This window comes from Phacochoerus africanus, chromosome 8 (assembly GCF_016906955.1).
Source record: "Phacochoerus africanus isolate WHEZ1 chromosome 8, ROS_Pafr_v1, whole genome shotgun sequence".
Lineage (NCBI taxonomy): Eukaryota > Metazoa > Chordata > Mammalia > Artiodactyla > Suidae > Phacochoerus > Phacochoerus africanus.
The window spans coordinates 19,191,291-19,216,433 of NC_062551.1; the positions used below are offsets into that span (position 1 = coordinate 19,191,291).

At 58.8% G+C, this 25,143-nt stretch overlaps 2 protein-coding genes and 1 long non-coding RNA gene across 19 annotated transcripts in view; 1 reads left to right on the forward strand and 2 right to left on the reverse strand.

Moving 5' to 3' along the window:
• Positions 1-1,080: 1,080 nt before the first annotated feature.
• On the reverse strand, positions 1,081-3,776 carry LOC125134368 (uncharacterized). Its single transcript, XR_007136619.1, has 2 exons — positions 2,538-3,776; positions 1,081-1,748 (listed from the first exon to the last, which is right to left on the reverse strand). It is a non-coding gene; the product is annotated as an uncharacterized LOC125134368 (long non-coding RNA).
• An 876-nt stretch (positions 3,777-4,652) lies between these two features.
• CCDC102A (coiled-coil domain containing 102A) lies at positions 4,653-24,646 on the reverse strand. Of its 7 annotated transcripts, XM_047789693.1 has the most exons (11): positions 23,994-24,076; positions 19,345-19,422; positions 18,122-18,259; positions 16,694-17,417; positions 14,544-14,770; positions 13,303-13,411; positions 10,773-10,889; positions 10,234-10,443; positions 8,589-8,759; positions 7,400-7,503; positions 4,653-5,225 (listed from the first exon to the last, which is right to left on the reverse strand). In XM_047789693.1, exons 4-11 carry the CDS (start codon positions 17,282-17,284, stop codon positions 5,096-5,098), a joined length of 1,659 nt encoding a protein of 552 aa, XP_047645649.1. In that variant the 5' UTR covers positions 17,285-17,417; positions 18,122-18,259; positions 19,345-19,422; positions 23,994-24,076; the 3' UTR covers positions 4,653-5,095. The 7 variants fall into 7 exon arrangements, with proteins under 7 accessions (XP_047645649.1, XP_047645652.1, XP_047645650.1 ...); XM_047789696.1 differs by lacking the exon at positions 19,345-19,422 and having other exon boundaries at positions 18,122-18,231; XM_047789694.1 differs by lacking the exon at positions 19,345-19,422.
• ADGRG5 (adhesion G protein-coupled receptor G5) overlaps positions 24,241-25,143 on the forward strand; it is a 32,287-nt gene continuing 31,384 nt past the window's right edge. For all 11 annotated transcript variants that reach the window (XM_047789701.1, XM_047789704.1, XM_047789699.1 and 8 more), the window contains exon 1: positions 24,241-24,593. The gene's annotated coding sequence lies outside the window, so the exon portion shown is untranslated. The remainder of the gene's footprint in view (positions 24,594-25,143) is intronic.

A 25,143-nucleotide genomic window follows, 5' to 3' on the forward strand; every position in this document is an offset into this window, starting at 1 on the left:
GCTGGATGAGAAAGAGACTTGAGTGATCTCAAGGGAAAAGGGTTTTGGTGACAGCAGTTTGCACCATCATTACTTTACTCTTGCTGCCCTCCCTTCCCTGAACATTCACGGAGCATCTGCTTTGAACCAGGCTCAGACCTGGGCTGAGAGCTGTAGCTGAGAATGCCTGGTCTTTGGAGCTGCCTGGATCGAATCCTGGTCCTGTCATTTACCGGCTGGTTCCTTCCTCTCTGGGTCTTGGTTTCCTCATCGTGCCATCGTCTACCTCTGGCGCAGGGGCATGAGCTTTGGATCCATGGGGTCCAGATTCCCAAGAGCTTGAGATCCAGCTCTTGGGAATCTGGTGTGAGCAGACGAGGCATGCCCCAGGGTGCAGCTGTCACCCCGTGTGAATAGGTAACTGGTACTCCAGCCGGTGGACAGGTATGGAGAGGATGCCGGGGAAGCCAGTAGGGGAGGGAAAGAGGGGCCTGCCTGGACTTCATTCCACAGCAATAGGGGCCTGAGGCCAAGGCCACTGGGGAATGTGCTGAAGGGCAAGGCTGAAGCTCCTTATGGGCCAATATGTGGAATGTGACTTTACCTGTCCAACTGTGGGGAGCCGTGGCTGCGTGGGGCAGGGGGCAGCCAGGCTGCTCCTCTCTGACATGGGGGAGGCCTGGGCAAAGGGGGAGCCAAAGAAACCTTCATGTTTACCCCTTTTCAGTCCTCGTCTCAGAGGGAGAGGGGAGCTAAGCCCCATGGAGACCATCCCTGCGCAGCTGCGTCTGTGGGGCTGGAGGAGAACCCGGAGGCTTTCCAGGGAGCCCCCGATCCACTGGGAGGCAGCCACCTGGGGCCTGGGAGGCAGCTGGCATCTTGCAACCCTGCAATTAGCAGGCAGAGGAGCTGGGTGGTGGTGGTAGGGGGAGCAGGCTGAGCACTGCAGCTGCTTCCTGGCTGCTGCCTCTGTCTCTAACCCTTCCACCCACTGCCCCACAGGGGTACCCAGGGTGCTGGTAGGCCCCCAGGCAGATGGGGCACTCGGGTCTTGGGACAAGATGAAGAACATAAGGAAAGCCAGAAAAGCAACACTAACAGTGAAGTCATCTTGTGTTTAGAGAACCCAATTGCTAGTGTCCCCATTTTACAAATAAGGAAAGCCCAGAGAGGGACAGGAGGTTGCCAGAAGACACACAGCCAATCAGAAAGCAGCTAGATCTGGAAGCCAAGCTTGTCTGGAGGGCTAGGGTATGGGGGGGGCACTAGGGTGTGGGGGGACACTAGGGTGTGGGAGTGTGGGCATAGAATACAAGGCGGGGATCCCTAGGGGCTGCCTGGATGTGGCCAAATGAACTTGGTTGGAGAGCAAGGGAAGGCCAAGCCTTCAGAGAACAGACTCCAGGCCCCCCAGCCTCATGCTGGAGGGGGAGAAGGGGCTGCGTGGGGCAGTGGCTGGCCCAGCAGGTTCTCCAGCTTCTCACTGGCTCCAGGCTTGTGAGAAGACGCCCTGGCACTGCTACCTCTGGGCTGCTGCCACTTTCAGTACCTGGGAGACTCCTTGGCTGACCAGCAGAAAGACGTCTGGGACTGGTCCTGCAGATACTGCAGTGAAGCTGGAGTCTGGAGTTGGGGGTCGGGGATGGGGGGTGGTTCTGGCTTCAGCCTTCTACATCTCATCCATCCATCCATTCGTCCATCCTTCCTTCCCTCAGGAGGCCTAGGGCGCTGTGCTGGCTGCTGGAAGGATTCCCGGTCTCCGGGAGCATCTGGTGGGGCGGGAGAAGCAGAGAAGCACACAACCCGCTAAGACTCTAAAAGTGAACCAAGCAGGCCAAGCTTTGAAGGGCTGCTGGGACTTTGATGGAGGAGGGGCAGTTCTGGGTGGCAGGGTGTTCAACACAGCTGGAGCTTCAGGGTCTGCGGAGTGCGGTGGGGCCAAAGGGGGGCATGGGTTCCCCATATGGGGCCTTTTCTTGGAGGGGTGGGGGAAGGGGGTCACAGTCTGGTCTCAGACTGCCTGACCTGGAAGCCCAGGGTCACTACCAACCAGCTGTGTGGCCTTGGGAGAGTTACTTGCTCCCTCTGAGCCTCTGCATCCTTGGTGCAGAGGTGACTCACGATGGGAAGCACCCTGTGTGGCTCCATACACGTTACCTGTTCTCAGCAGTCACCCTGTGGCGACAAGGAACCTGCAGGAGTTCTGGGCCCATAGGTGACACATGTACCTGGCCTGGCTATGCTTCACACTGACTCTGACCAGCACCTCCCGATCTGTCGCTCAATTTCCTCACCTGTTCAAAGACCAGAGGAGGCCAGAGGAGACCCTCGCATGCCTCCAGGGGCCAGGCGGTGACAGAGATGAGGGCGGTGCAGGTAAGGCTGCAGGGAGCCGTGGGGACTGTGGCCCACGGGTGCCTGTGTCCCCTTCCAGGGAGCACCTGCCTCTCTGCTCAGCAGGTGAGGCCACAAGGGGTGTGAGCCCAGCATGGTCCGAGTGCTGATTTCTCAAGAAGGGGATTCCCACATTTTTTATGAGAAAATGTCCCATTATTAACCTTAGCAATGCATTCTCAGTATAGCTTTTAAGGCATCCTGTGAGCTGGAGCAGATGCTTCTGTTGACAGACGCCGCCACCGCCACCAGCGGACAGAAGGGCTGTGTGCAAGGAGGCAGTGTGAGTTCCAGGACCAGAGACCCTTCCAGTTCTGGGTCCGCAGCTGTGTTTCCCTCCCAAGACTTTGGGTTTCCTTTGTCTGTTCCAAGTGGGAGGCCAGATTCTCTCCTCCCTGAGGTTCTCAGCAGCAGCCCTGCCCCCAGACAAGAGCTGTAATGGGCCCCTCTGCTCAGCACTATCTCACCGGAGGTGCCGCAGAGTCTGGGGGAGCCCGCCGGGCCAGACCCAGACGGTCTGCTCTGTGTCTGGGAGTGGCAGGCCCGCCCGGAGGCCTGGGGGCGGCTCTGGGGGCTGCTGTCAGTGAGTGCCTGGCTCCCGGCTCCCAAGGGTCAAAGGGCAGCACTTCAGCCTCTTCTGGGGCCCGCTTCCTGTTTGGGAGAGAAAACAGAAAGACCCCCCACCCACCCCCAAAGGAAACCGTCCTCTTCCTGCAGCACCTTTTCCGCTGGCCCCCGCTGGGGGGGAAGGCCTGGGGGTGGTGGGTCCTGGGGGCTGGGTCTCCCCCACCCCCTCTTCCCCTCCTCAGAGCCCAGGAGGGGGCCTGGGGCTTGCCACAGCAAACCCCACCTCACCAGCATGGTTAATTTAGGCTTAGCAGCAGGGGACACGATCAGCCGGCGTTGTATTTATTAACCCCGCTGGCTCCTGGGCTTGCCGCCCCCTGCACCTCAGCCCCCGAGCTTGTGGCACCCTTGGGTCCCAGCACCATGGCCCCAGGGGTCCCTCAGAATGGGCTGCAAAGGGAGAAGTCCTGCAGTGCAGCTGCCACCCCCAGCGGGGAGCCTCTTTCTCCACCGAATTTAACTCTTCGTTGGTGCCAGGCCCCTGCTCCAAGCCTGGCTTGCTGTGCTGTGAACACAGGGAACTCACCATGGCCCAAGGACCAGAGCAGTTGTGACAGTGCCCCTCGTGCACTGAAAGCAGCCCTGATGCCCACGGAAACTCATCGAGGGCAGGTGTCTCGAATGCCACTTCAACTTGTGAGGATTCAAAAATGTAGGCTACTGTGTTTGTAATAACTTTTGCCACTAGATTTAATATAAACCAGCAGGTTATAGAAGGTTCAGACATTACCAAAAATAAAAACAAGGGAGTTCCCATTGTGGCTCAGCAGGTTACGAACCCGAGAGTATCCATGAGGATGCAGGTTTGATCCCTGGTCCTGCTCAGTGGGTTAAGGATCCAGCATTGCTGTGAGCTGTGATATAGACCAGCAGCTATGGCTCCAATTCCACCCCTAGTCTGGGAACTTCCATATGCCTTGGGTGCAGCCCTAAAAACAAACAAAAAATTAAGGGGCTCCCTTGTAGTGCAGTGGATTAAGGATCTGGTATTGTTATTGAAGTAGCTTGGGTTGCTGCTGTGGTGTAGGTTCAATCCCTGGCCCAGGAACTTCCATATGCTGTGCGCCCAGCCAAAAACAAAACTAAAATCAAAATTACCTATGATTTCACTACGTAGAGCAGAGCTACGGGAATGACAACAGGATTTATTATTTGCTGTGTTGTTACCTACCTCTGGGCAAACTCCCACCAGTCAGCTGCTTGATCTTCATCCCTCACAGCAGAAGCCAGGGGCAAATCCCTCCTCTCCAGAGCATACCTTGGAATACTTCATAATAACTAACCTTTACTGAGCTCCCAAGGAACTCCTCTAATTCTTAGCACGGCTCTATGAGATGTCCAATTTACAGATGGCAAAATCAAGGCTCAGAGAGGGCAAGTCACCTCCCCAAGGTTGCACAGCCAGTAAGAGAGAGAAGAGATGTGAATCTATCTGGTGCCCAAGCTGAAGTCTCCTCCAGATTAGACGCGCACCGTCCCTTCTCCTGCCCCTCACAGGGGCTGGATTCCAGGCCACGCGGCCCTTCAGGTGTGCGTTCACGCAAGGGACTTCATGTCAATACTCCTGAGCTCAGGTTCGGTGACAGGCGCCGGCCAGTCCTGTCTGTCACCCACATCAGGCACCCACATCTGCCACACGCTTAGGACTCTGCCCCGAGAACCCGAACTCCATTTATTACAAAAGACTGGGTTTCTCACATTGTGCTATGAACAGCCCCAGCCCCAGCCCGACCCCCAAGGCCCAGAGAGGCAGCCTGGCCAGAGGCCCCAGCAGCTCTCCTCTGACATGAAGGTCCTGGGTGAGTGGGGCGCCTAGACTGGGCTGAGAGCGATTCTGTGTTTATAAAACCAAATGGGTCCAGGGACCGTCAGCACGTATATATATTATATATAAAACACGGCCATGGCTTCCCTTCCACGGGCTGCAGGTCAGGTGGGGTCATGGAGGCCCACTGTGGGGGAGAAGGGAGGCGTCCATGGCAGACCGGGCTCTGCTCCCAGAGTGAGCACAGGCAGCTGCATCAGTTCCAGTGGCCGGTCCGCCTGGGCACTGGGGGGCCTGGGCACTGGGCCAGTCCTGCCCAGCCCTGGGAGTCTAGGCCACCTGGATCTGCAGGTCTTCATCCTCGTCCAGGTCGCTGGCTCCGTCCCCCGCCTCCTCGGCACCAAAGCGAGCACTGCGGATCTTCCCAAAGAGAGGGGCACTCTGCTGCTGCCTGCGGAGCCTGCGCGGTGGGGCAACGGGCGGGCGGGTCAGGGATGAGCAGGATCGGCTGGTGCCGACAGCAGCTAAGCCTTCCTGAGTGCTTCCCGCTGCCAGGCACCAGACAGGGTCTTTCGCAAACACTACCTCATCTCCCTTCACCCTCCCAGACGCCTCTGAAGTGAGGCGGCTGCTGCTGTCACCTCCACTTAAGAGACAAGGAAACTGAGGCATGGAACAGCGCAGTCATTTGCCCCAAGTCCCACAGACAGCAGGGAGTCGGGCTGGGTCCTAAGCTGAAACGGCTGCCTCTGGAGTGGGCCAGGGACTTGGAGAGGTGAAGCAGCTGGCTGCAGGTCTCGGGGCTGGGATCCAAACCCAAGCCAGGCTCTAAAGCCCATAGGGAGAGAGAGACTTTGGGGGCCGGGCTTCTGAATCTCCTACATCCTTAATGTCAGTAAGAAAGGGCTCCACCCTCGTCCTGCCCCCACCCATTACAATTCCCAAAGCTAAAATTTAGGAAGCAAACTTGGCCTCTAAGAAGAGCTGGTGCAGGAAATGCACCCCCAGCCCCTGGCTCCCCTCCACCCCCCCAGCCCAGCAGAGTAGCTGCCCAGGCTGCATCTTACTGGAAGGCATGAATTATTAACACAGCAGGGGGGGCGCGGGCGGGGACTCCATTACCGCGGGGTGATTTAGAGAGCTGTCCCGAACATTAAAGCTCAAAAAGTTGGGGAGTGAAATGAAGCAGCGGCCCTAGGCAGCCCCGCCCTCGCCATGGAAGCACTTGAGAGGCTGGGCAGCACCGGCCCGCCCATGTTGGGACTTGATGGCCCCCAAAGAATGCGGCCAAGAGTGCGGGAAAGCCCTGAGGCCAGGCGGCCTTCTGAGGGGTGTGTGCTGGGGCGGCGGAGGGGGGCGGGTGTGGGCAGCACCGGCCAGGAACCCCCTGCCCCCCCAAGCCCAACTTGGACTCAGGCCTGGGGCCCTGCACAGCACTTTAAAGGCAGCATCCCAGGCAGCTGGGGAAACTGAGCTAGGCCACATGGCTGTCAGCTCTGGCTCCACAGTCCCACCTCTCAGCCAGACACTCAGCATGCGTAGGATGAGGCAGAGGGCCAGGGGGCCGTCTGGTCTGGCCCCCACCAGCTGTGTGGCCGCGGAAGGACTTACCGTCCTGTGTCTCAGTGCCAGCCCCCTTGGGGAAAAAATATCTTTCCCTCCCTTCTCTCAGAGGAGCATGATTCCTGTAGCACAATGTTGTCTGACCGAATATCAAAGCCCCACTACTGTTAAGTATTTATTATGTGCCAGCTACTTTCATAAGCATAGATCAGCTCATTGCATTCCCACAAGGTAAGAAAAACTATTATCATCCCCATTTTACAGATGAGGAAACTGACAAAGAGAAGTTACGTGGGAGTTCCCTGGTGGCCTAGCAGTTAAGGATTTGGCATTGTCACTGCTGTGGCTCAGGTTTGATCCCTGGGAATTTCCACATGCCGTGGGTGCGGCCAAAAAACAAACAAAAAAAGACGTTAGGTGGCCCCAAGTGACACAGCTCCTGAGTGAAGAGCCAGAATTCCCACCACCCAGGCAGGACTGGCTGCAGAGCCCAGGCTGTCAGTTCCAGGAAATAAGTAAGGGCCTGTCCTGGGCCTGGCCCAGGAAGAGTCAGTCCTTGCAGGTAGGGATTGTGACATGGGGCCTTGGATGTTGTCTGATATCCCTTGGGCCTCTGTCACTGAGGCTGATAAGGTCCTGCCTACAGCTAGGGGGTCGGGCCGCCGTCAGCGCTGGGGCTCCTCCCTGGTTCCCTGCCCTCCAATCCCTCAGATCCCAGCTGGCCTGGGGTCTGCTTGTTCTTCTTATCAGAGATTCCCCAGACCCAGAGGCCCCGTCTGCTGCCCTACGCTGCGCCTGACCTCTTGGGCCGCAGGAGACAATTGCAGGCCTCCCTGATGGTCTAACTTCCTGCCCTCCCTTCCCTGGTTTCCTGGTCTGGCTCTTCCTGCCTGGAGAGGACAGGATTCTGGCCCCAGGGCGTCCAGATCGCTTCCTTCTCTGTCTTCCCCTCTAGGCCCAGCTTGGAGCACCAACCCTGACCTAGAGGCTTCCCTGGGCTGGAAGCGTCTCTGCCCTGTTTCTGCGGCCGGGCTGGGAGGCTTCTTCCGCAGGGCTGCAGCTGGGGCCCACCTGGACTGCACATGCTCCAGCTGCACCTGCAGGTTCTCACTCTGCTCCGTCTGCTCGTCCAGCGACCGCTGCAGCTTCCGTGCCTGGTTGTGGGCCTCATCCAACTGGGGGGAGAGCAGGGCCAAGAGCATGGGGGTCATCTTGGGTTGGGCCGGCCCAACCTACCAGCCACTCCTGCCCCTCCTTTGTGGGAATGTCCTTCCCCAAGAGCAATTCCTGTCTCTCCTTTGAGGCCGGGATCAAGGCCCAGGTAAATATCCCTTTTGCTCTCCTTCTTCCCTGTTGCCCCTCCCTCCCAAATCTACCCATCCGCCAATGGCCCAAGTTACTGATTCATCCATCTCCCAACCTATCCCTATGAATCTGTCCATTTGATCACTCATCCATGGGAATGCCATCTGCCCATGGACCTACCCAACTACTCACCAGTCATTAACCTATTCAGCCACCCATTCACCCTACCCATGGTCCTTGCACTCTTCCATACTATCTTCCCTTCTATCCATCCTTCTGTATTTTCCCTCCATTCATTCTTCCACCCACTGACCCAGTCAGTTGTCCATCTGTCTACTGTCCACTCGGTCATCCATCTTTCCATATATCCCCCCATCATCCATCCACCCATCTATCCATCCAATTACCTACCCATCCGTCCGCCCATATATCTTACCTGCCCACCCACATACCCATCCATTGATCCACCCACCTAACCACTTATCCACCCATCCATCCATCCAATCACCTGCTCATCCATACACCCAGCTATCTACCAGCCCATCCACCCACCCACCCACTTACAGTTCATCCACTCACCCGTACATCCACCCAATCAATCATCAGACATCTGTTGTTACATCTCATCCATCTCTCCTCTCTCCGTCTCCCATCCATTTGTTCACGTATTTCCTCATCCACATATTCATCCATCCATGGAGTTACCCTTCTGTTCTTCTATTGAACCACTTCTGCATCCACCCACCCATCCATCCTAATCTATTCATCCACCTTGTCTGTCCATTTTTCTTCCTATCTCCCTAGCCGCACACCATTTGTCACCCATCCACCTGCTCTACCCTGAGTGCCAAGTGCTGGGGACCCAGCACGGAGCAGCATGGGAGGGCCCTGCAGCCCCATCCTATCTACCTGAGCTGAGGCCTGCAGGCTGCCTGGAGCCCCAGCAGGTGCTCACCTCATCCTCAGCCTGGGCCAGCTCTTTCTTGAGCTCCTCCACCCGCAGCCGCAGCTTCTTCACCTCTGCCTCGTGCTGCTCCACCCGCCGGTTGGCATGTGCCAGCTCCGCCACCTTCTCCTGGAACTGCTTCTTCAGCTTGCTGTGCACATGTTTCAGGTCTGCCAGCTCCTGCAGGGGAGCGAGGTGGGGGGGTGGGGGCGGAGTCCATGTCAGAGGGCATCACGCCACCTCCCCAGAATCTATGCCCCCACCATCTGAAATACCAGCACTAGAGCTGGCTGAGCAGCTGGACGTCAGAGGTGCCATCTAGTGAGGTGAGAAGGCTTAGGGAGCAATGTGGGGAGAGGCGGGTGGAATCAGAGGCTCCATTCCCGACATGGAACTTCACGGTGCCTCCTGGAGATGACATGGGGATGACGAGAGCTGAGTCAGGTTTTCTGGGGCGGGATGAAGTCAGGACTCCGGTGTGTAAATAGCATGACAGCTCTGGGTCTGTGCATGCGCAGTAGGGAAGGGGGCTGTTGCCCTTTAGCTCTGGGCTTCTCTAAGTTTTCACATCTAGGAAATGGGAGTAGGCACTACCCAGTGGTCTCAAATCCAGCCTCTTTGTTCCGTCTCCACCGGCCTCAGCCAGTCCTGGCCTCCATATCTCCTGCTGTCCCAGGAAACAGTGCCGGACTCCCCACGGGCCGGCCGTCCTATCCGCCTTCCACACAGCAGCAGGGGAGCGCTCAGAACCGCAACCTGCCCACCCCCTCTTACTCCATAAAGGTAGCCTTGAGCTGCTGCCTCACCTGCCACGTTCCTCTTACCCACTCCCTCCAGCCTTACTGGCCTCCCCTGTTCCTCCAAAGCTCCATGTCACTGTCACCATGCAACATGTATTCACATTATTTCCAAATTCTCTCCTGGAATCATTTCACCCCCCCAGTCAAGGTCTGTGTTCCCTTGAGACCTGGGCTCAAAGGTCACTGCCTCAGGGAAGCCTTGCTTGGGCCCTGGGCCTGAGCCTGGTCCCCTGGTATCCCCTATGCCCTCTTCCTGAGCAGCCCCGGAGCTGCCTGATGGGCATGAATGTGTGATGGAGAGACCAGTGTCTGTGTCCTCCTGGGCCACTGGCTCCATGAGACGAGGCCACATCTGCCCTGTCTATCCATTGCTGTGTCCCTAGCACTGAAGCAAGGCCTACGCACAGCTGGTGCTCAATAAACATCTGGTGGGTCAACAGAAGGGCTGCGAAGGAGTTTTCTCGTGGTGCAGTGGGTTCGGGATCTGGCACTGTCACCACAGTGGCTCTGGCTGCTGCTAGGGTATGGGTTTGATCCCTTCCACACACCGTGGACGTGGCCAAAAAAAACCAAGCGGGGAGGAGGGGGGCTGCTGAGAGGATTAAATGATATAATGGACAAAAAGCAATGGCACAGGGCCCTGGCCACATGGTGCCCAATAAATGCAGCTACTGTGATGATCACACTGCTGGGCCCCTGGCAGGTGCCTAGGCGGAGGAGCTGCTGGGCCAGTCACCACCGCTGTTGTTAGCTGTCCTCAGCAGTTACTTCACGGATCCCTGGCCTCCCTCAGGCTGGAGCCAGACACACAGGAGGTGCTCTTCCCTCCCTGGCCGCACCCCCCACGGCCCCACCTTGTTCTTCTCGAAGAGCGCGGCCTGGCTGGCCCTCAGGTCGCAGTCCAGGGCACTGGCTGTCTGCCGCCGTCGCCGGGCCAGCGCCTCCTCCAGGTCCCCGAGCTGCGCCCGCAGCTTCTTGTTCTCCCGCTCCAGGCCCAGCTTCTCCGTCTCCAGCCGCTCACGGCGACCCCACTCGGCTGCGTTCTCTGCCTGCAGCCGCTCCATCTGCAAAGGGCAGGATGGGGGAAGGGGCACGGAAGGGCCTGAGTGGGATGTGCCCCCTCCTCCCATCGCCGCATTTGGCTCCAGGAAGCAGGTCCAGCGGCAGTGGCAGTAATTAACCTGGGCTTACTTCAGAGTGGGCAGGATGGAAGGGCGCGCTGTCTCTGGGTGGGAGGGAGGCCCGCCCCCCACAGACTGGAGCACTCTCGGGGTAGGGCTGGACCCCCCCCCCCGCCCCCGTGCACAGGCCTGGTCCCTGCCCTCTTATGACTGACTGACTGACGGATGCAGGGAGGGCCCCTGGTCCCCTAAGGCTCTGCTGGGGGCCTCACCTCGCCCCTCAGCTCAGCCATCTTCCTGTCCATGCTGGAGCGCGCTCCCAGCTCATCCTCCAGGTCTTCGGACATGCGGCCCAGCTCATCCTGGTGGGCCTCCTTCAGGATGCTGAGCTGCGCAACACAGCACGGCCGGTTACCGGGAGGTCCACCGGCTCTGGGGGATGGGCGCTGGTGCAGGGAAGGAGCCTGCGCTGGTGCCCGAATAGGCCACCGGGTATCCAGAACAGGCCCTGAGTCCAGCCGCGTCTGCCTCTTCCCACGTCTCTCCCCTCCCACCTCATCACCAGCTAGCGTCCAGGGTCCAACCTCAGGCGCCCCCGTCAACCCATTTTCCACAACAGTAGCCCGGGGTGAGCTTTTAAAGAAGATGAACCCAATCATACTCCCATCGCTCGGGTCCTCAGGATGAAGACAGACCCGTCCCTACGGCCCCTAGAAGCCCTGTGTCGCTGAAGCCCTGCCCACCTCCCTCCCATCCCCTCTCACCTCCCGGCTCGCTCCCCTGAGCTCTGTGCTCCGGTCACTGTGGCCGCCTCTCTAGTCCCCAAATTCCTGCATTCCTGTCCACTGCAGGCTTCTCCCAGGCATCTCCCTCTGCCTGGTACCCTCTCCCAGGTATCTTGCCTTCTCTCATTTTCAGGTCTTGGCTTAAGTGCCGCCCCCCAGGAGGCTCCTGTCTTTCCTGTCTAAGGGGGATATTCTCCGTCCCCCCAGAATGTGAGCTCGGGAGGACAGAGAGCGTGTCTGTCTACCCACCTTTGTACCCCGGTATGGCCCCGGCCACAGGGCAGCCCTCAGTGACACTGGCTGAAAGCATCCAGTGGATCTGAAGGCAGGTCTGCCCGTGGGTGTGGGGCTGGTCTCACCAGAATCGCTTGGGGCATTTTTGTGTATTTATTTATCTTTCGTCTTTTTAGGGCTGCATCTGTGGCATATGGAGGTTCCCAGGCTAGGAGTCCAATCAGAGCTGCAGCCGCCGGCCTACACCACAGCCACAGCAACGCAGGATCCAAGCTGTGTCTGCGATCTACACCACAGCTCATGGCAACGCCAGATCCTTAACCCGCTGAGCGAGGCCAGGGATTGAACCCACGTCTTCATGACACTGGTTGGGTTTGTTAACCACTGAGCTATGATGGGAACTCCTGGGGTGCTTTTAAAAAAGTGCAGATTCCCTGTTGTACAGCGGGGAAAACTGGTGAACAAATGCTCTTTGCAATGGCACAGGAGAGCCTTAAATATGTAACGCAGAGGGAAAGAAGCTACGAGCAAAAGAGAATCTTTAAAATTATAATTACGTATCTGAAAAACCAGATAGTTGTGTTTCACTCACTTTTCTTCAAGTGATCACACTTCAAGAAAAGATTAAAAAGACAGACTCTTGGACCCAACCCCAAGGATGCTGACTCAGGAGGGTGAGGGTGGGGTCTGGGAAGCTCTATTTCAGGAGATTCCTTAAGATGTTCATTCTACTTTAAGACCAGTTTTCCAGGGCAGTTTGAGGATCTGAGGTCTGATCCTCCCGCCTTCTGGAAAAGCAGGGATCCAGCCCAGCTTTCCCTGGGTGGCTGCGCCCCCTGGTGGCCATCAGAGCTGGCATAGGAAGCCCTGAAGGAGGCCCAGCCTGACCCCTGCCTGCTGGAGCCTCAGTTCCCTCATTGGCAGGGTGGGGACATCAAGACCCAGCTGCCTTGACTGCCATGAGGCTTCAGCAAGATCTTGCACCCACCATGCGCCCAACGAACGTTACCTCGAGACAACCCCCCTCTGTCTTGGTCTAAGAAGCCTGTGGGATTTAACTCCCCTTTACAGTATCACCTCTCACTTACAGCCCTCCAGCCACTGGCCTCTATTTCCTGAACATGCTAGGCTTGTTCTGGCCACAGGGCCGTCACATTTGCTGTGCCTTCAGCCAGACCCTCGGCCCCCATCTCTTCCGAAGGGTGGCTTCTTCTAATCACTTTTTCCTCAAATGTCACCCTCACGGAGAGGCCTTTTGAAGACCTACCGCCTCACCTCTCCGACTGTTTTGACTTTCATGGCTTCTGAATTTATCTCTCTGGTTCTGTTGGTCTCCCCTTTCCCACGCCCCCTCAAGGTGAGCTCCTGAAGGTAAGGACACTGCCTGCCCCAGCACGCAGAACACAACCTGGCACATGGCTGGTGTGAATGAATGAATTCCCTTCTTTCTCCCATTCCCACTACTGAAATTCAACAACGCAGTGCTAAAAAAATAAAAAGAAAGAAAAGAAGAGGAGTTCCCGTTATGGCTCAGCGGTAAAGAACCTGACAAGTATCCATGAGGATGCAGGTTCGATCTCCGGCTCAGTGGATTAATGATCTGGGGTTGCTGTGGCTGCGGCATAGGCTGGCAGCTGTAGCTCTGATTCAAACCCTTAGCCAGGGAACTTCCATATGCTGTAGGTGCAGCCCTACAAAAGCCAAAGACACAAAAAACCCCCACAACAACAGAGCAGTGCTGCTTCCTCCAGGAAGCCCTCCCCCCCAGGTCTCCAAGACTCACTTGCTTGAGCATCTCCTGCTTGGTCTTGCTCAGCTCTTCATACTTGATCTTCCACTGGCTGAGCTCCCCCTCCAGCTTCTCAATGTTCCTGCTCAGGGCCATTTTATCCCTAGGGAAGGGAGACATGGGGGTGAGCCCACCGAGGGGGCCCTCTGCCGAGTGCCCCCCGTGCAGTTTGCACCTGTCAAGCCCACATCCAAAATCTTCACCTTGGCATTCAAGGCCCGGCACCCCACACTGTGGCCGGCACCCTGGTTTTGCCTTTCTCCTGGAGCGCCACACCCCACACAACTGCAGGTGCCCAGCTCCCAGTGGGGGAGCGACCAGGCCTCCAGGGCCAGCAAGAGCTTTCCTCTCTCTGGGCCCTGGGCTCACCTGCCACTGAGACCCCCATTCCCTCCCATCTGTGTTATGTAGGCTTGGTTTGAATACACAGCTTTGCAGCTGGAAAAGCTAGAAAACACTGTCTAGAGACTCTCTGCAGGACGGGGGCCCTCCTGTCATCATCCCAGGCGGGGAGTCACGGCCAGGTGCTCTCATGACCTCCACCCTGCACTCTGTCCTGGACGTGAATGAGGCGCCAGGGTAACAAGCACGGTGTCCGGCCCCCGGCGCACAGTGCTCAACACTGCATGGGTCTCCCTCTCTGAGAGTCTAGTATTTCTTTACATTTCCGTTAGGACAACAGGCTGGTTTCTTGGTTTGTTTTGCTTAAGCAGAAAGTTATAGTCTCACAGCTCTGGAGGCTCCAAGTCCAAGACCTAGGTGTGGGCAGGGCTGGTTCCACGTGAGGGGGGCTGTAAGAGGGCATCTGCGCCCTGCTCCCCGCTGGCTTCTGCTTTGCTGGCCGTCTTTGATGTTCCCTGGCATCGCCCTGATCTCTGCTTCTGCTTTCAAAGGGTGTTATGCTGCTTTTTACAGTTACGTGTGTAGTTAAGCTGTAGCATCACTGCATATAATTTCTTGATGGAAGAAAGGGTATTATAAGATACTCATCACAATCAGGCTTGTGCCCGCTCAAGCTCACCGGTGACCTCCGTGTTCTAAATCCACTGGTCAGTCCTCAGCCCTCTTCCTGCTGGACCAGCTGATCACTCCCTCCTTCAGGAAAGTCTCTCCTGGTTTCTCTGCCCCCTAACTGACTCCCTTCTCCCGTCTCCTTTGCTGCTTCCCTCTTCCTCTAACAGATTCGAAACAGCCTGGCCCACCCCCTCAGCCCCAGCCTGCCTCCCGGGACTCACTCTCGCTCCTTGAGCAGCACCTTCTGGGACTCATCCAGCCGTAGCCGCAGGGCTGTCAACTTGGAGGTGTCCTCTTCGAGGGTGGCGGCATCCTCCCAGGGCAGCCGGCTGCGCTCCTGGCGGCCTGAGCTGCTCCGCGGGGCCCCCGCCCCGACGCTGCGTGCCTCCCAGCAGCCCTCGGGCTCCTCTGGTCTGCTCTTCAGCAGGCTCTCCACCAGCTCCAGCTCCTGTGGGGACCAAGGCGGAGGCTGGACCAGTGGACGCTGAGCCCTCACCCGCTTGGTCTTGATCATGACCTCTCCCAGGCCCAGGGGCTTCAGCTCGGTGGGTAACCTCGGGCAAGTCACACAATCCTTCTGGATCCCACTTTGCTCTTCTGCTGCCTGGCTCTCCATCCCTGCAGAGGGAGGGACACACCGTCTTCTGTGCCTCCGCCCTCACCTCCTGAAACTGCAGAGTTGGCCACTGAGGTTCCCTAAGTCCTTGAAGATTTCCCAGAATAGGTGGTAAGGGCCCTGCTGCTGGAAGTATGCAAATGTTGGGGAGGGGGCACTAGTGTGAATAACTGTAGCAGCAAAGGTACCCACAACAGATAAGGACTAGATTCTGGTGCAAACACCTGATACAAGATAGTGACGTGGTAAAAGATGCACAGGAAGGCAGCCTCTGAGAGCAGAACCAGCTTCCAAACAGGAAGCGAGGGATTATTAACGCAACCCCTTCCCGTCCCTGCCCATGTCCTGCCTCTGACCACAGACCCAAGACGCCCATGGCCTCTGTTCCAAGCTGGCTTTTCCTACAGCCTTTCCAGATGCATCTGGGCCAGCCCCTTCCCTGACTGGCCCCAATTTCCCTATCCAGCCCAGACAGTGGCTTTGAGGACTGAGATTCTACTCCTGTATCTCAGACAGTCTGGGTGGGGCCTCTGATGCCGCCTGGTCCACAGTCCCAATTCACAAATGAGACAGGGAAGGAGGAAGGGACCTGCTGTGGGTCACAGCACAGCATGGATGGGCTGGAGAGCAACCCCAGGGCTCCCTGGCCTGGGACTCATAAGCAGAAGGAAGAGAGGGCAGAACAGTACCTGCGGCTGGTTGGTGGACAGGGGCTCTCATCCTCTGCCCCAAGGAAGAGCAACAAACCCCACCTGCAAACAGCAGGTGGGCCTGGGGAAGAGGGGCTTCAGCCACCAGAAGGCAGCAGTACCCACTCTAGCCCACAGGGTGGAGGCTACAGGGCAGGAGAGGGGAGGGGGCAGCCAGGACTCTCAGCTAGAGTTGCTGGCTAGACTGGGGATGGGGCTGGGAGCAACCTGAGCCTGGACCCTAGACGGCCCTCTGGTGATGGGCCTGCTGGTTCGGGGGAGGCTGCCCTCCGCACACACTGTCAGTGTTCCCAATATACTGATTATTATCCCACGGGCTATGGAGTTCACCTGGGGTCAACCCTCAGAGGTTCCAGTCACCAGCTGGGAGCCATTGGTACTTAACCGCTCACCGCCTCAGTGTTCTCCTTTATGGAGCAAACACCTCCTGCAGTTGCTCTGAGAATTAACTAGATAATATGCAAGCAGAGCCCAGCCCTCTGTGGACATTCCCATTGAATGATGGATGCCATTTCCCAAACTCACCAGCCACTCTCTGCCTCTCAAGGCCACGATCAGGGACCTCCCCTGTGCTCCCACTGCCCTGGCACCACCCTCAGTTTTGATCAACACCTGATACAAATGTTTACCTCTTCCCCTAAATTCAAATTGAACAAATGAATGGATTCAGCTCTGCTTGCGACTAAATGCTTTCCAGGTAAGTTCTTAGACCTGCTCCTAGTCAAAAAGGGTGACTCCCTGGTGCTGTGGACCACTCAGGTGTGGGAGCGGAGACACCACCAGAACCGGGAACTCTCTGCCCTGCCGCGGGGCGGGGGGGGGGGGGGGGGGGGGTGTCTCTGGGAAGGAGATAACCTGGAGGCCTGCAGCGCAGGATCTGACCCCTGGAGGGAGTGAAACCTCACTGCGGCCAGGCCCTTACTAATCCCTTTTCCGAGCCAGGCTTCTGTCCGAGTCAGTCAGTTCCCCACCCCCCACTCCTCCAACAGAGATCCCAGCGAAGGCCCTGCCCCGCAGCCTTGCTCGCCCGCTCCCCGCCGCGCACCTGGCTGCCCTGGGGTCTCTCAGACCCGACGTCGCGCACTGGTTCCTGCTCCCTCTCTGGCTCGGTCTCAGGACCTTCGGGCGTCCTGTCCGTGGGTCCCCCAGCGCCCCGCAGCCGCGCCAGCTCGCGGCCCCGCGCCTCGCACTCGCCCTGCGCCTCCTGGCGCTCGCGCCTCGCGCCCGCCAGCTCCTTGGTGAGCGCGTCGAGGCGCTGGCGCAGCTGGCGCACCTCCTCGCGCGCGCGGTTGCGCTCGGCGCGCACCTTGCTCCATTTCTCGCGCCAGTTAGCGGTGCAGTCTGACCACCAGCGCATGGTCTTCTCCATCTGCGCCGCCCGCGCGCGCGCCTCCTCCAGCTCCCGCAGCCGCAGCTCCTCGCGGCTCTCCCAGTCCCCGTCCGCCAGCAGCGTGGGCGCCGGTGGCAGCGGCAGCGACGGCGGCGGCCCAGGCGATGGCGTGCCGCTGGGCGGCGTGGGGGGCAGCGAGTCGGCTGGCCCCATGCGCTCAGGCGACGGGCTACCCAGGATGGTCAGCAGGCTGCCCTTGGACAGCTGCGGAGACTCAGCCAGCCGTGGGCTCGGCCCGTGGCTCATGGCGCTGCCGTGGGGGGCGGGCTTGCGGGCCCTGTGCTGGGACTCCCGGACTCAGGGGTGGTGTGAAGAATGCATGATGGCCACTGCTACCCGCTGCTGTCCTGGCCACAGGGTGGGGGATGGCTCCTCGGACCTGTGAGAGAACACAACGCTTGTTAGGAGGTGGCGACCATCCATCCATATCCTTAAGAGCAGCCATGGGTAGGGCGTAACCGGCAAAGGGGAACAGCAAGGGCAAAGGTGTTGGGAGAGAAAACGGTCGCCTCCAGAAGGCCCAGTGAGGCTGGAATGGTGAGCAAGAGCCTGCAGCGCCTTCCTCACTGGCCTCCAGACTCCCTTCGCCCTGCAGCAGCCACAGCTGATCTGAAACCTCGATTTGCTGTCGCTGACCTTCAGGTCCCATCTCACACGTTGCATGGCTTGAACTACTCTCCACCCGGAATACTGAAGCTTCCATGCTGGCCCTGCTGCCAGGAGTCCGCTTCTTGCCTCTTCCTGCACTGGGCTGACTCTTCTCAACCTTAAAACTTATCTGAGACATCACCTTCTCCAGGAACTCCTCCCAGACCCCCTCAGGCCAGGTGGTGGGCCGCTGCCCCGTCTCCATCACTACACTTGCCAACCCCACTGCACCATTTATCTGTGTCCCTGTGTGCTCCCCATCCTCACCCCAGGCTGTGAATTTGCTGAGGGCAGGGGCTGGCTCCTGGCCACTGTTATAGTCCCATGACAATGACAGTGACATTTATGGAGGGCCAACTACAGGCTGGTACCATGCCGATGTGAACTACCTTATTCATTCCTTTGACAGAATCGAGGAAAATGACAGACATTTACCAAAGAGGAAAGGGAGGCTCAGGAAGGTTAAGCCCTGGAGTTGATCCAGATCCAGCGTCCAGGAGTCCAGACACAAACACTGGTGCAGGTCTGGTGAATACACGCCGGCACTGGTGGTATGATGGAAGGAAGCTCTGTCTAGACAGCGGGTGTGGAGTGGTGAGGGGTCCCCCACGCCTGCAGCTGGGCTCTGCTGTTTATGGGCCACATCCCCCTTAGTTTTATTTTTTTATTTTTTATTACTCAATGAATTTCATTATATTTATAGTTGTGCAACAATCCTCACAACACATTCCCTTTAAAATAAGCGAGACACATGCCCCTCTCTGTTCCCAACCAGCTACACTCTCCCTCCACTGTGGCCTCCTGCTGACGCCCACCAGCAGCCCCTCCGGACCTCTCATGCTTCCTTCCCCATTCAGCTGAGCCTGCCCCACACATTCTCGCCCCAGCCCCTACGGCCCTGCCCTGACCGCCATCCCTAGCTTTCCTGAGTGACCCACCAGGGCACAGCCGGTAGGACTCACATCCTGGAGGAGTGCCCTTACACCACCTGGCCAGCCCTCTGTGTCCTCCCTTCACCCGCTTCCAACCCCTAAGCCCCTCACTCTGGGCAGGTAAGCCGATGTCAGAGTCTGCCGTGAAAAGAGACGCTTCCTCCCTGTGCTGCCCCGAGCCCATGGCCCCCTCCTCTGTCCCCAAGAGGACCCCCAACCCCACTTCTCCCACCCCTGCCGAAGATGCCTTCTCCAGGGGGCGTCCCCCTGCTGACGTCTCTCCTGGCACCTTCACCTCCCTGCTCTCTCTGCTTCCTGCCCACACCTGCTATCTCCCGCATAGCCCCTCACCAGGCCTCGCCAGGCTGGTGTCTAGCCCCACTGCCCTACGCACTGGGTGCGTCTCAGGCCTTGCAGTGCAGCATGCCCCCTCCAGCTCCGGGTACCTTCCGCCCCTCCTGCTGTCCTGCATCACTCTCTCCCTGGACGCTCTCCCGGTTTTCCGCCTCCTCTGCCACTGCTCCCCATCAGCCTCCAGGCTGGGCAACCTGGGTTGTCCCTTGAGTGCTGGTAGCATCCAGCCCTGGCCCCTTCTCCTCTCCAGCCCTTGTCCTCAATAACCCGAACTCTCTCTCTCCAGCCTGGGCTGCCCTCCAGGACCTCCCACCCCACCAGCACGTCCCGTCCCTCAGACGGCTCAGACTCAGCTTGGCTGAATGCACTCACCGTCTCCACTCCTCCCACGACAGCATCCTCCTTCCAGAGGCCCCCTCCCGGAGAAAAGCACTTCCTTGTTCCTTCACCCTATGGGGAACATTCCAGAATCTGCTTCCTCCCCAGCTCCAAGTCCTGCCAGTCTGTCTGCTATACACCATGTGGATCTCTCCACCTTGCTCCTCAGCCACTGCATCAAGGCCGCCAACATCATCTCCACCCGGGAGGCTGCAGCCACCACTCTCCCTGCCCCCGGCCGCCCCCTCTAATCCATTCTCTAGAGGAGCAGCCAGAGTGAGTTTTAAAAAACGCAAACCTGACCATGCCAGTGGCCACAACCTCTGTCACTACCAACAGCGACAAGCCCTCTCTCGAGTCAATTCCAAGCCCAGTCCGGCTAAGGCTCCGAATCCCCAGATTCTTCACTCCCCAAAGGAGGTACCACTCACGGATCCCCCCACCTGTTCACTGTCCCCACCGCTCACCCTGTCCCTTCTGTCCTTGCTACATACCATGGTCCTAACCCTCACACACGCCCTCAGGGCCCCTGCCGCTGCATCACCTGTTCTTGTCTCTCCATGCAACGCCGACCCTGCTCACCTCCATGCACCGGCGTCAGTTTAAATTCATGACTCTTACCATCCCAGTTTCTCAAAGCTGCGCAGTGATCCTACTATGTTTCTCTAGGCCATTTGCTGTTTGTTGACTGTTTGCCTTCGCTAAGCAGCAGCTCTGGGCCCAGCTCTGTCACCCACCTCATGTAAACCATGGCCCCACACTGGGCTTTGGTTTCACCGCCTACGGAACTGGGGTGAGGGAGGCCAGTGCTACTAGATCGTGCGGTCCTTCGGATTCACCTGGACACCTGTTTAAAATGCAGTTCCTGGGCCTCACCCTTTAGAGGTGAGGGGCTGGGAATCTGCATCTTAACCGTCCAAGTTTGGGACATGTGAGTAACTGGTGATGCCTTGTCACCACCGGTAGTTCCACACACACAAATGTTCCTGTCTCAGACCCATAACACCTGCACAAAGTTATGTGCCAGACACAGCCAGACGGACCCAGGTTCCAGCCCCCCGTACCCCTTGACTCCCCAAGGGATCCCTGGCCCACTCAGAGCTCTCTGTGACTCAGTCTCCCCACCTGTGCAATGAGATGGCTGGCTTGGACCCCTGGACCCAGACACAGGTGCAGACACAATCGATTCCACACACAGAAACACTGATTCAAAGCCAGGGGCAGACACATGGCATCCTCAGAGACGTCCCCTGCTCACACACACAGCTGTACATGTACACAGAGAGACGCTCACCTACAGACTCACAGACACCCCTGAAGACATACACGTGCCAACCCAGACGGATACACATGGAGACACGCAAAGATACAAACTCCCCCCACAGACAGGCAGATGCTCACACTCACATACACACACAAACACACATACGGACATTCACACTCCTCTCCCGTTTTCCTGGCCCAGCTCCACATGGCGAAGTTCTCGGAAAAGAAAAACAATGTGAGAGCCTGCGGGGGAGGGGAAGGAGACAGGAAATCCGAGTGCCAGCAGGGGCCAGAGAATGGGTGGGGGGGGTAAGGAGGGGGTCCTCTGGGTGGGCCCCCATGTGCTGGGCCTTTCCTGTGGCCCCTAAACTGACAGGGTGGCAGGGAGGGGGCCACTGTCATATCCTCTCTGCCTCTGGGATCTGCCAGGCCTGGCATGGGGCTTGGCAGGGAGGGGGTGGCCTACTCCTTCCAGGAATCCCAAGCTTGTCGCGCAGGGGCAGGGCGGGCGCCACCCAGGCCCCTAATGGCTTCCAGGCGCCTACGCTAAAGGCAGGGGTGGGCTCTAGACTCAACTCCAGTTCCCCTCCCAGCAGCCTGGCCCTGCCCCTTCTGGGGGTAGGGGAGGAGGATGAGGAGCAATGGGGACAGGGGGGCTCTGCACAGCCCTCCTGCAGGCCCAAGGTCCCCTGAAAGATGTGTGTGTGTGCACATGTGTGGGAAAGGATGGGGGTGCAGGTCCCAAGGTTGGCTTTCTGGAGACGCCTATCCCCAGCATACCAGGAACCCTGCGCACACTTTCAAGGGCAGCTAGACTTTGCCTAGCAACACCTCTCCTCAGCCCCAAGCCCACCCCGCCCACAAAACACAGCCTTGGGGACACACACACACACACACACACACACACACACACACACAGCTCTGGTAATGTATACTCTCACCAAGAGTCGGCTGCAACGCAGAGGTCCTGCCTGCAGTTGCAGAGACAGGCTCCAGCTGCCCTACCCCTCCTGCCCCATCCCCACCAGGCTCAGTGCCTTCTGCCCCTGGGGTGTGCATATGTGTATGGGGTGGCCTGATTCCTGCAGGGTGACACCACCCCTCGAGGGGTTAGGTGGAGGAGGGACCAGCCTCCACAGGCCCACATGGCCTTTCCCAGCCACCCACCGTCCCCTCTCCTGCCTCCCACCAGCCAGACGGGTCTATTCCTGCTCAAACCCTTAGAGTTTCTGCTCAGGCTGTTCCCCCCACTTGGAATGCCCCCTTCAGACCCTGAAACCCCACCCATCCTTCAAGCTCAGTTCCATCACCTCCAGGAAACACCTTGATCCCCTCAGCCCCACTCTTTATCCAGGAATCATAGTTCTACAACCTTCCACAGCCAGATCTGGCCAGCTGCCCTCTCTCTTCCTTGCAGCACAGGCTTCTCCCGACCCAGGCAGGACACACACCACCCAGAGCCACTAGGACCCACGCAGAACACGTGCCAACCAGAGCCACAAGGACAGGCCCTGAAGGCAGGATTTGCTCAAAGTTGGTGGGTGGGGTGGAGAGCAGAAGGCTGAACTATGACTTCGCATCCCCTTAGCTGGGCAGCAGGAATGAGTAGGAAGGACTCAGAGTTCTTGAACCCCAGGCCGACAGCCATCCTCACTGCTCCAGGCAGCAGCTGGCCACTCATAAGACAGAAACTAAAATGTTTTGGTCTGATATTTGCCTCTGGCTAGATCCTCATCACCCCTGTTCACAGAAAGTGACCAGTGGTTTCTGCTGCTTGTGGACCTGTTTGGAATGTCTCTTCTTTCTCTAGCAGCAAACTCCTACACATCCTTCAAGACCCACCTTTGGTTACCCCTCCTCTGGGAAGCCTTCCCTGATCTTGTACACAGAGTATGTTAATGCTCTCAAAGCACTGGCACCTCCCTGGTCTTCAGCAATGGCCACACTGTAAAGTCCACAAGGGCATCTTGGTCTCACTGGCTGTCAGCACATACATGCTTCCCAGACTGATGGATGAAAGATGCACAGTTAGGGGTTCCCTAAACCCAGGGAGAGCTGAGCCATCCTAAGGATCAGGAGTCGCTTTGTGACCAGGCTTTGAGACAGATAGGTGTCTGAGTCTGTCTGTGGCAGAAGTCAGAGTTAGAGGTCATCTCATGGCCAGGTCAAAGGTCAGACCTCCTATCTGAGGATGCCTAAGTGGCTCACACAGGGACCACTTTGTTTGGTTCTTAGCATGTTCAGATGACTCTCAATTGTTACGAGAGGAGGAAGCAAAGCTAAGGCCTGGATGGGCCCTAGCTGAGGGACCTGGGGGGGCATACCTGGCCGTTCTCTGCCCTTCAGCTCAGAAAACCTCCTATGTCCTCCCAGAACCTTTCAGGTGGGGCTCTGGGGCTGGCTTGTGGCCACAGGCCAGGCTGTGGGCAGGGAGCAGAGCCCGGCAGGAAACCACAGAGGACAGCCTGATTGGATAAGTGCAGGGTCCAAGGCTGGTCAGCCCACAGACTGTGGGCGCCTGTCCCTCCGACCTGCTGCCCAGGCTTCAGCCACTGCACCTCCAGGAGAGGACTGAGAGGGAGGGAGGGCTGCAAGTGGGCCTGCAGGTTGAACCTGAGCCTGGGGGGTGGGGGGAAGCAACCCCTGGCATGTACTCAGATAATCCCATCTTAGAAAAGCCACAGATATCCTACATCACTGATGAGAACTCCTTTCTTTACAGATGGGCCCACCGAGGCCCAGAGGTACAGCTCCTTGCCCACATCCACTGAGAGGACCAGTGCTGGTGGGGCGCTAGAGGGCTGGGACTGGATGCCCGCCCTCCCTGGTCATGATCACCTGAAGGGCAAGAGGCCCCTGGGAGCACCTACCTACATGATGGGGTCCTCAGGCATCAGGCCAAGCAGCCACGCCGAGCTGGGAGAGATTGAGAGACTTTCACTGGGCAGACCCCAGCCCCAGCCTCTGAACTACTCTTGAACAGAGTGGACTTCCCATGAGTCCCAGCTCCGCCTCCTTTGCTCTGTGACACGGGCAGGTCCGTGCCCCCCTCTGGACCTGTTTCCTTACTTGTACGATGGCGAGAGGCGCTAACGAGACACCGAAAAGTTTTGTCCAACAAGCGGGCAGAACCTGCCAACACGAACTAATTCGACCTCCACAACAGTCCTACATAACCCACACTTAAGATCGAAAAACCGAAGCCCCTGGTGGGGAAGGCGCTGGCTGGACATCACTCCTGTTCGTACCACCGGAACGGTGAGGCCACCAACGCCCACTCTCTTCTCCTCGTCCTTAGCCATCGCTCCACCTGCCCCAACACTTTCCAGAAATTCCCTTTCTGCCCTCCCACAACCGCGAGCCGCCTTAACCCTCACTTGGTCGCCGGGTCCCCAGCAGCCCCGCTCCGCCAAGCGGTGGAGAGCGGGAGGAGGGTCTCCCGGCCGGGGCGACGCGGTCCCGCCTACCCCACCTCGCGGCCCCCCATTGGCAGCCGCCGCGGGCCGGGGGCAGGGGTGCCTCGCTCCGATTGGCCCACGCCGCCCGTCCATCCCGCACTCGCCATGGTGACCACGTTGGGTCCCCCGGGAGAGTTCCAAATTCCGCCCCCGCCCGCCCCCGCCCCCCTCCCGTCTGGCCCCGGCCCGCAGCGTCCCGAAGGCCGCCCTGCCCTCCCCCGACCTCCCGCAGCTCCTTCACCCCTGAGGCCCGGGGCCCAGGAGAGGGGGAAACCCGGGAAGGGAGTCAGAAAGTTCTGTTGGGAGTTTGGGGCTTGCTGCGGACGCGGGAGCTCTTGCTGCTCCGCTCTCCTCCAGCACGCCCCCAACTTAACCCCTTCCCTCCCGCAGTAGGTTCGCGGCCTGGAGGGAGTTCCCGGGACGCGTTGGCTCTCAGGCCCCTGCACTGCCAACCCCGCTCACCTCGGCCGGGGACCCGCGGGCTCCGGACGTCCGACCCGCCGCGGCTGGGCGGAGCGGGTACGGGGCTTACTGCGGCGGCCGCCGCCGGGAGGGCCGAGGGAGGGCCGCGGAGTCTCCTCCTCCCTCCCGGGGGGGAGGGGAGGGAAAGGAGACGGCGGGGTGGGGGCGGGGGTGGTGGGGCCCCGGAGGGTTGCGACCCCACTCTGACCCTGGCCGGCAGAGTGGGTGGGGTGGCGGAGCCCCCGCCTAACTTTCGGGTGAGGGGCTCGGGCGGAGCCGGCGGGATCGGCGCGGAGCGGGCCGGACCCCGACAGAGGCCCCACCCCCGCATGGAGGGCTGGGGGTGAGGGGGCGGAAGGCAGGGTCTGGAGGCCCCCAAGGGGCTCGGCTTTCCCGCCTCAGGTTTCCTGAGCGTCAGTGACGTACTGGGCGCCCAGGAGCAGGAGTGGGCACCCTCTGTCCCTGGCTCAGCACGTGGAGTGTGTTTATCAAGTGTTCACTTTTGTTACCTGCAAACTTCCCAGGGCCACTCTACCACCGAGTGGAGGTGCGGCAACCAGTCCCTGCCCCTCCTCTGGCCTAAGTTTCCCCTTTTTACAACCTAAAG

Excerpts from the sequence above, each read along its gene's own strand:
- CCDC102A (XM_047789691.1), bottom strand. The coding sequence starts at position 17,284 with ATGAGCCACGGGCCGAGCCCACGGCTGGCTGAGTCTCCGCAGCTGTCC. Across the intron at positions 14,771-16,693 it reads AGAGACCCCAGGGCAGCCAG|GAGCTGGAGCTGGTGGAGAG; the intron begins GTGCGCGGCGGG and ends TGGTCCCCACAG. Across the intron at positions 10,890-13,302 it reads AGCAGGAGATGCTCAAGCAA|CTCAGCATCCTGAAGGAGGC; the intron begins GTGAGTCTTGGA and ends TGTGTTGCGCAG.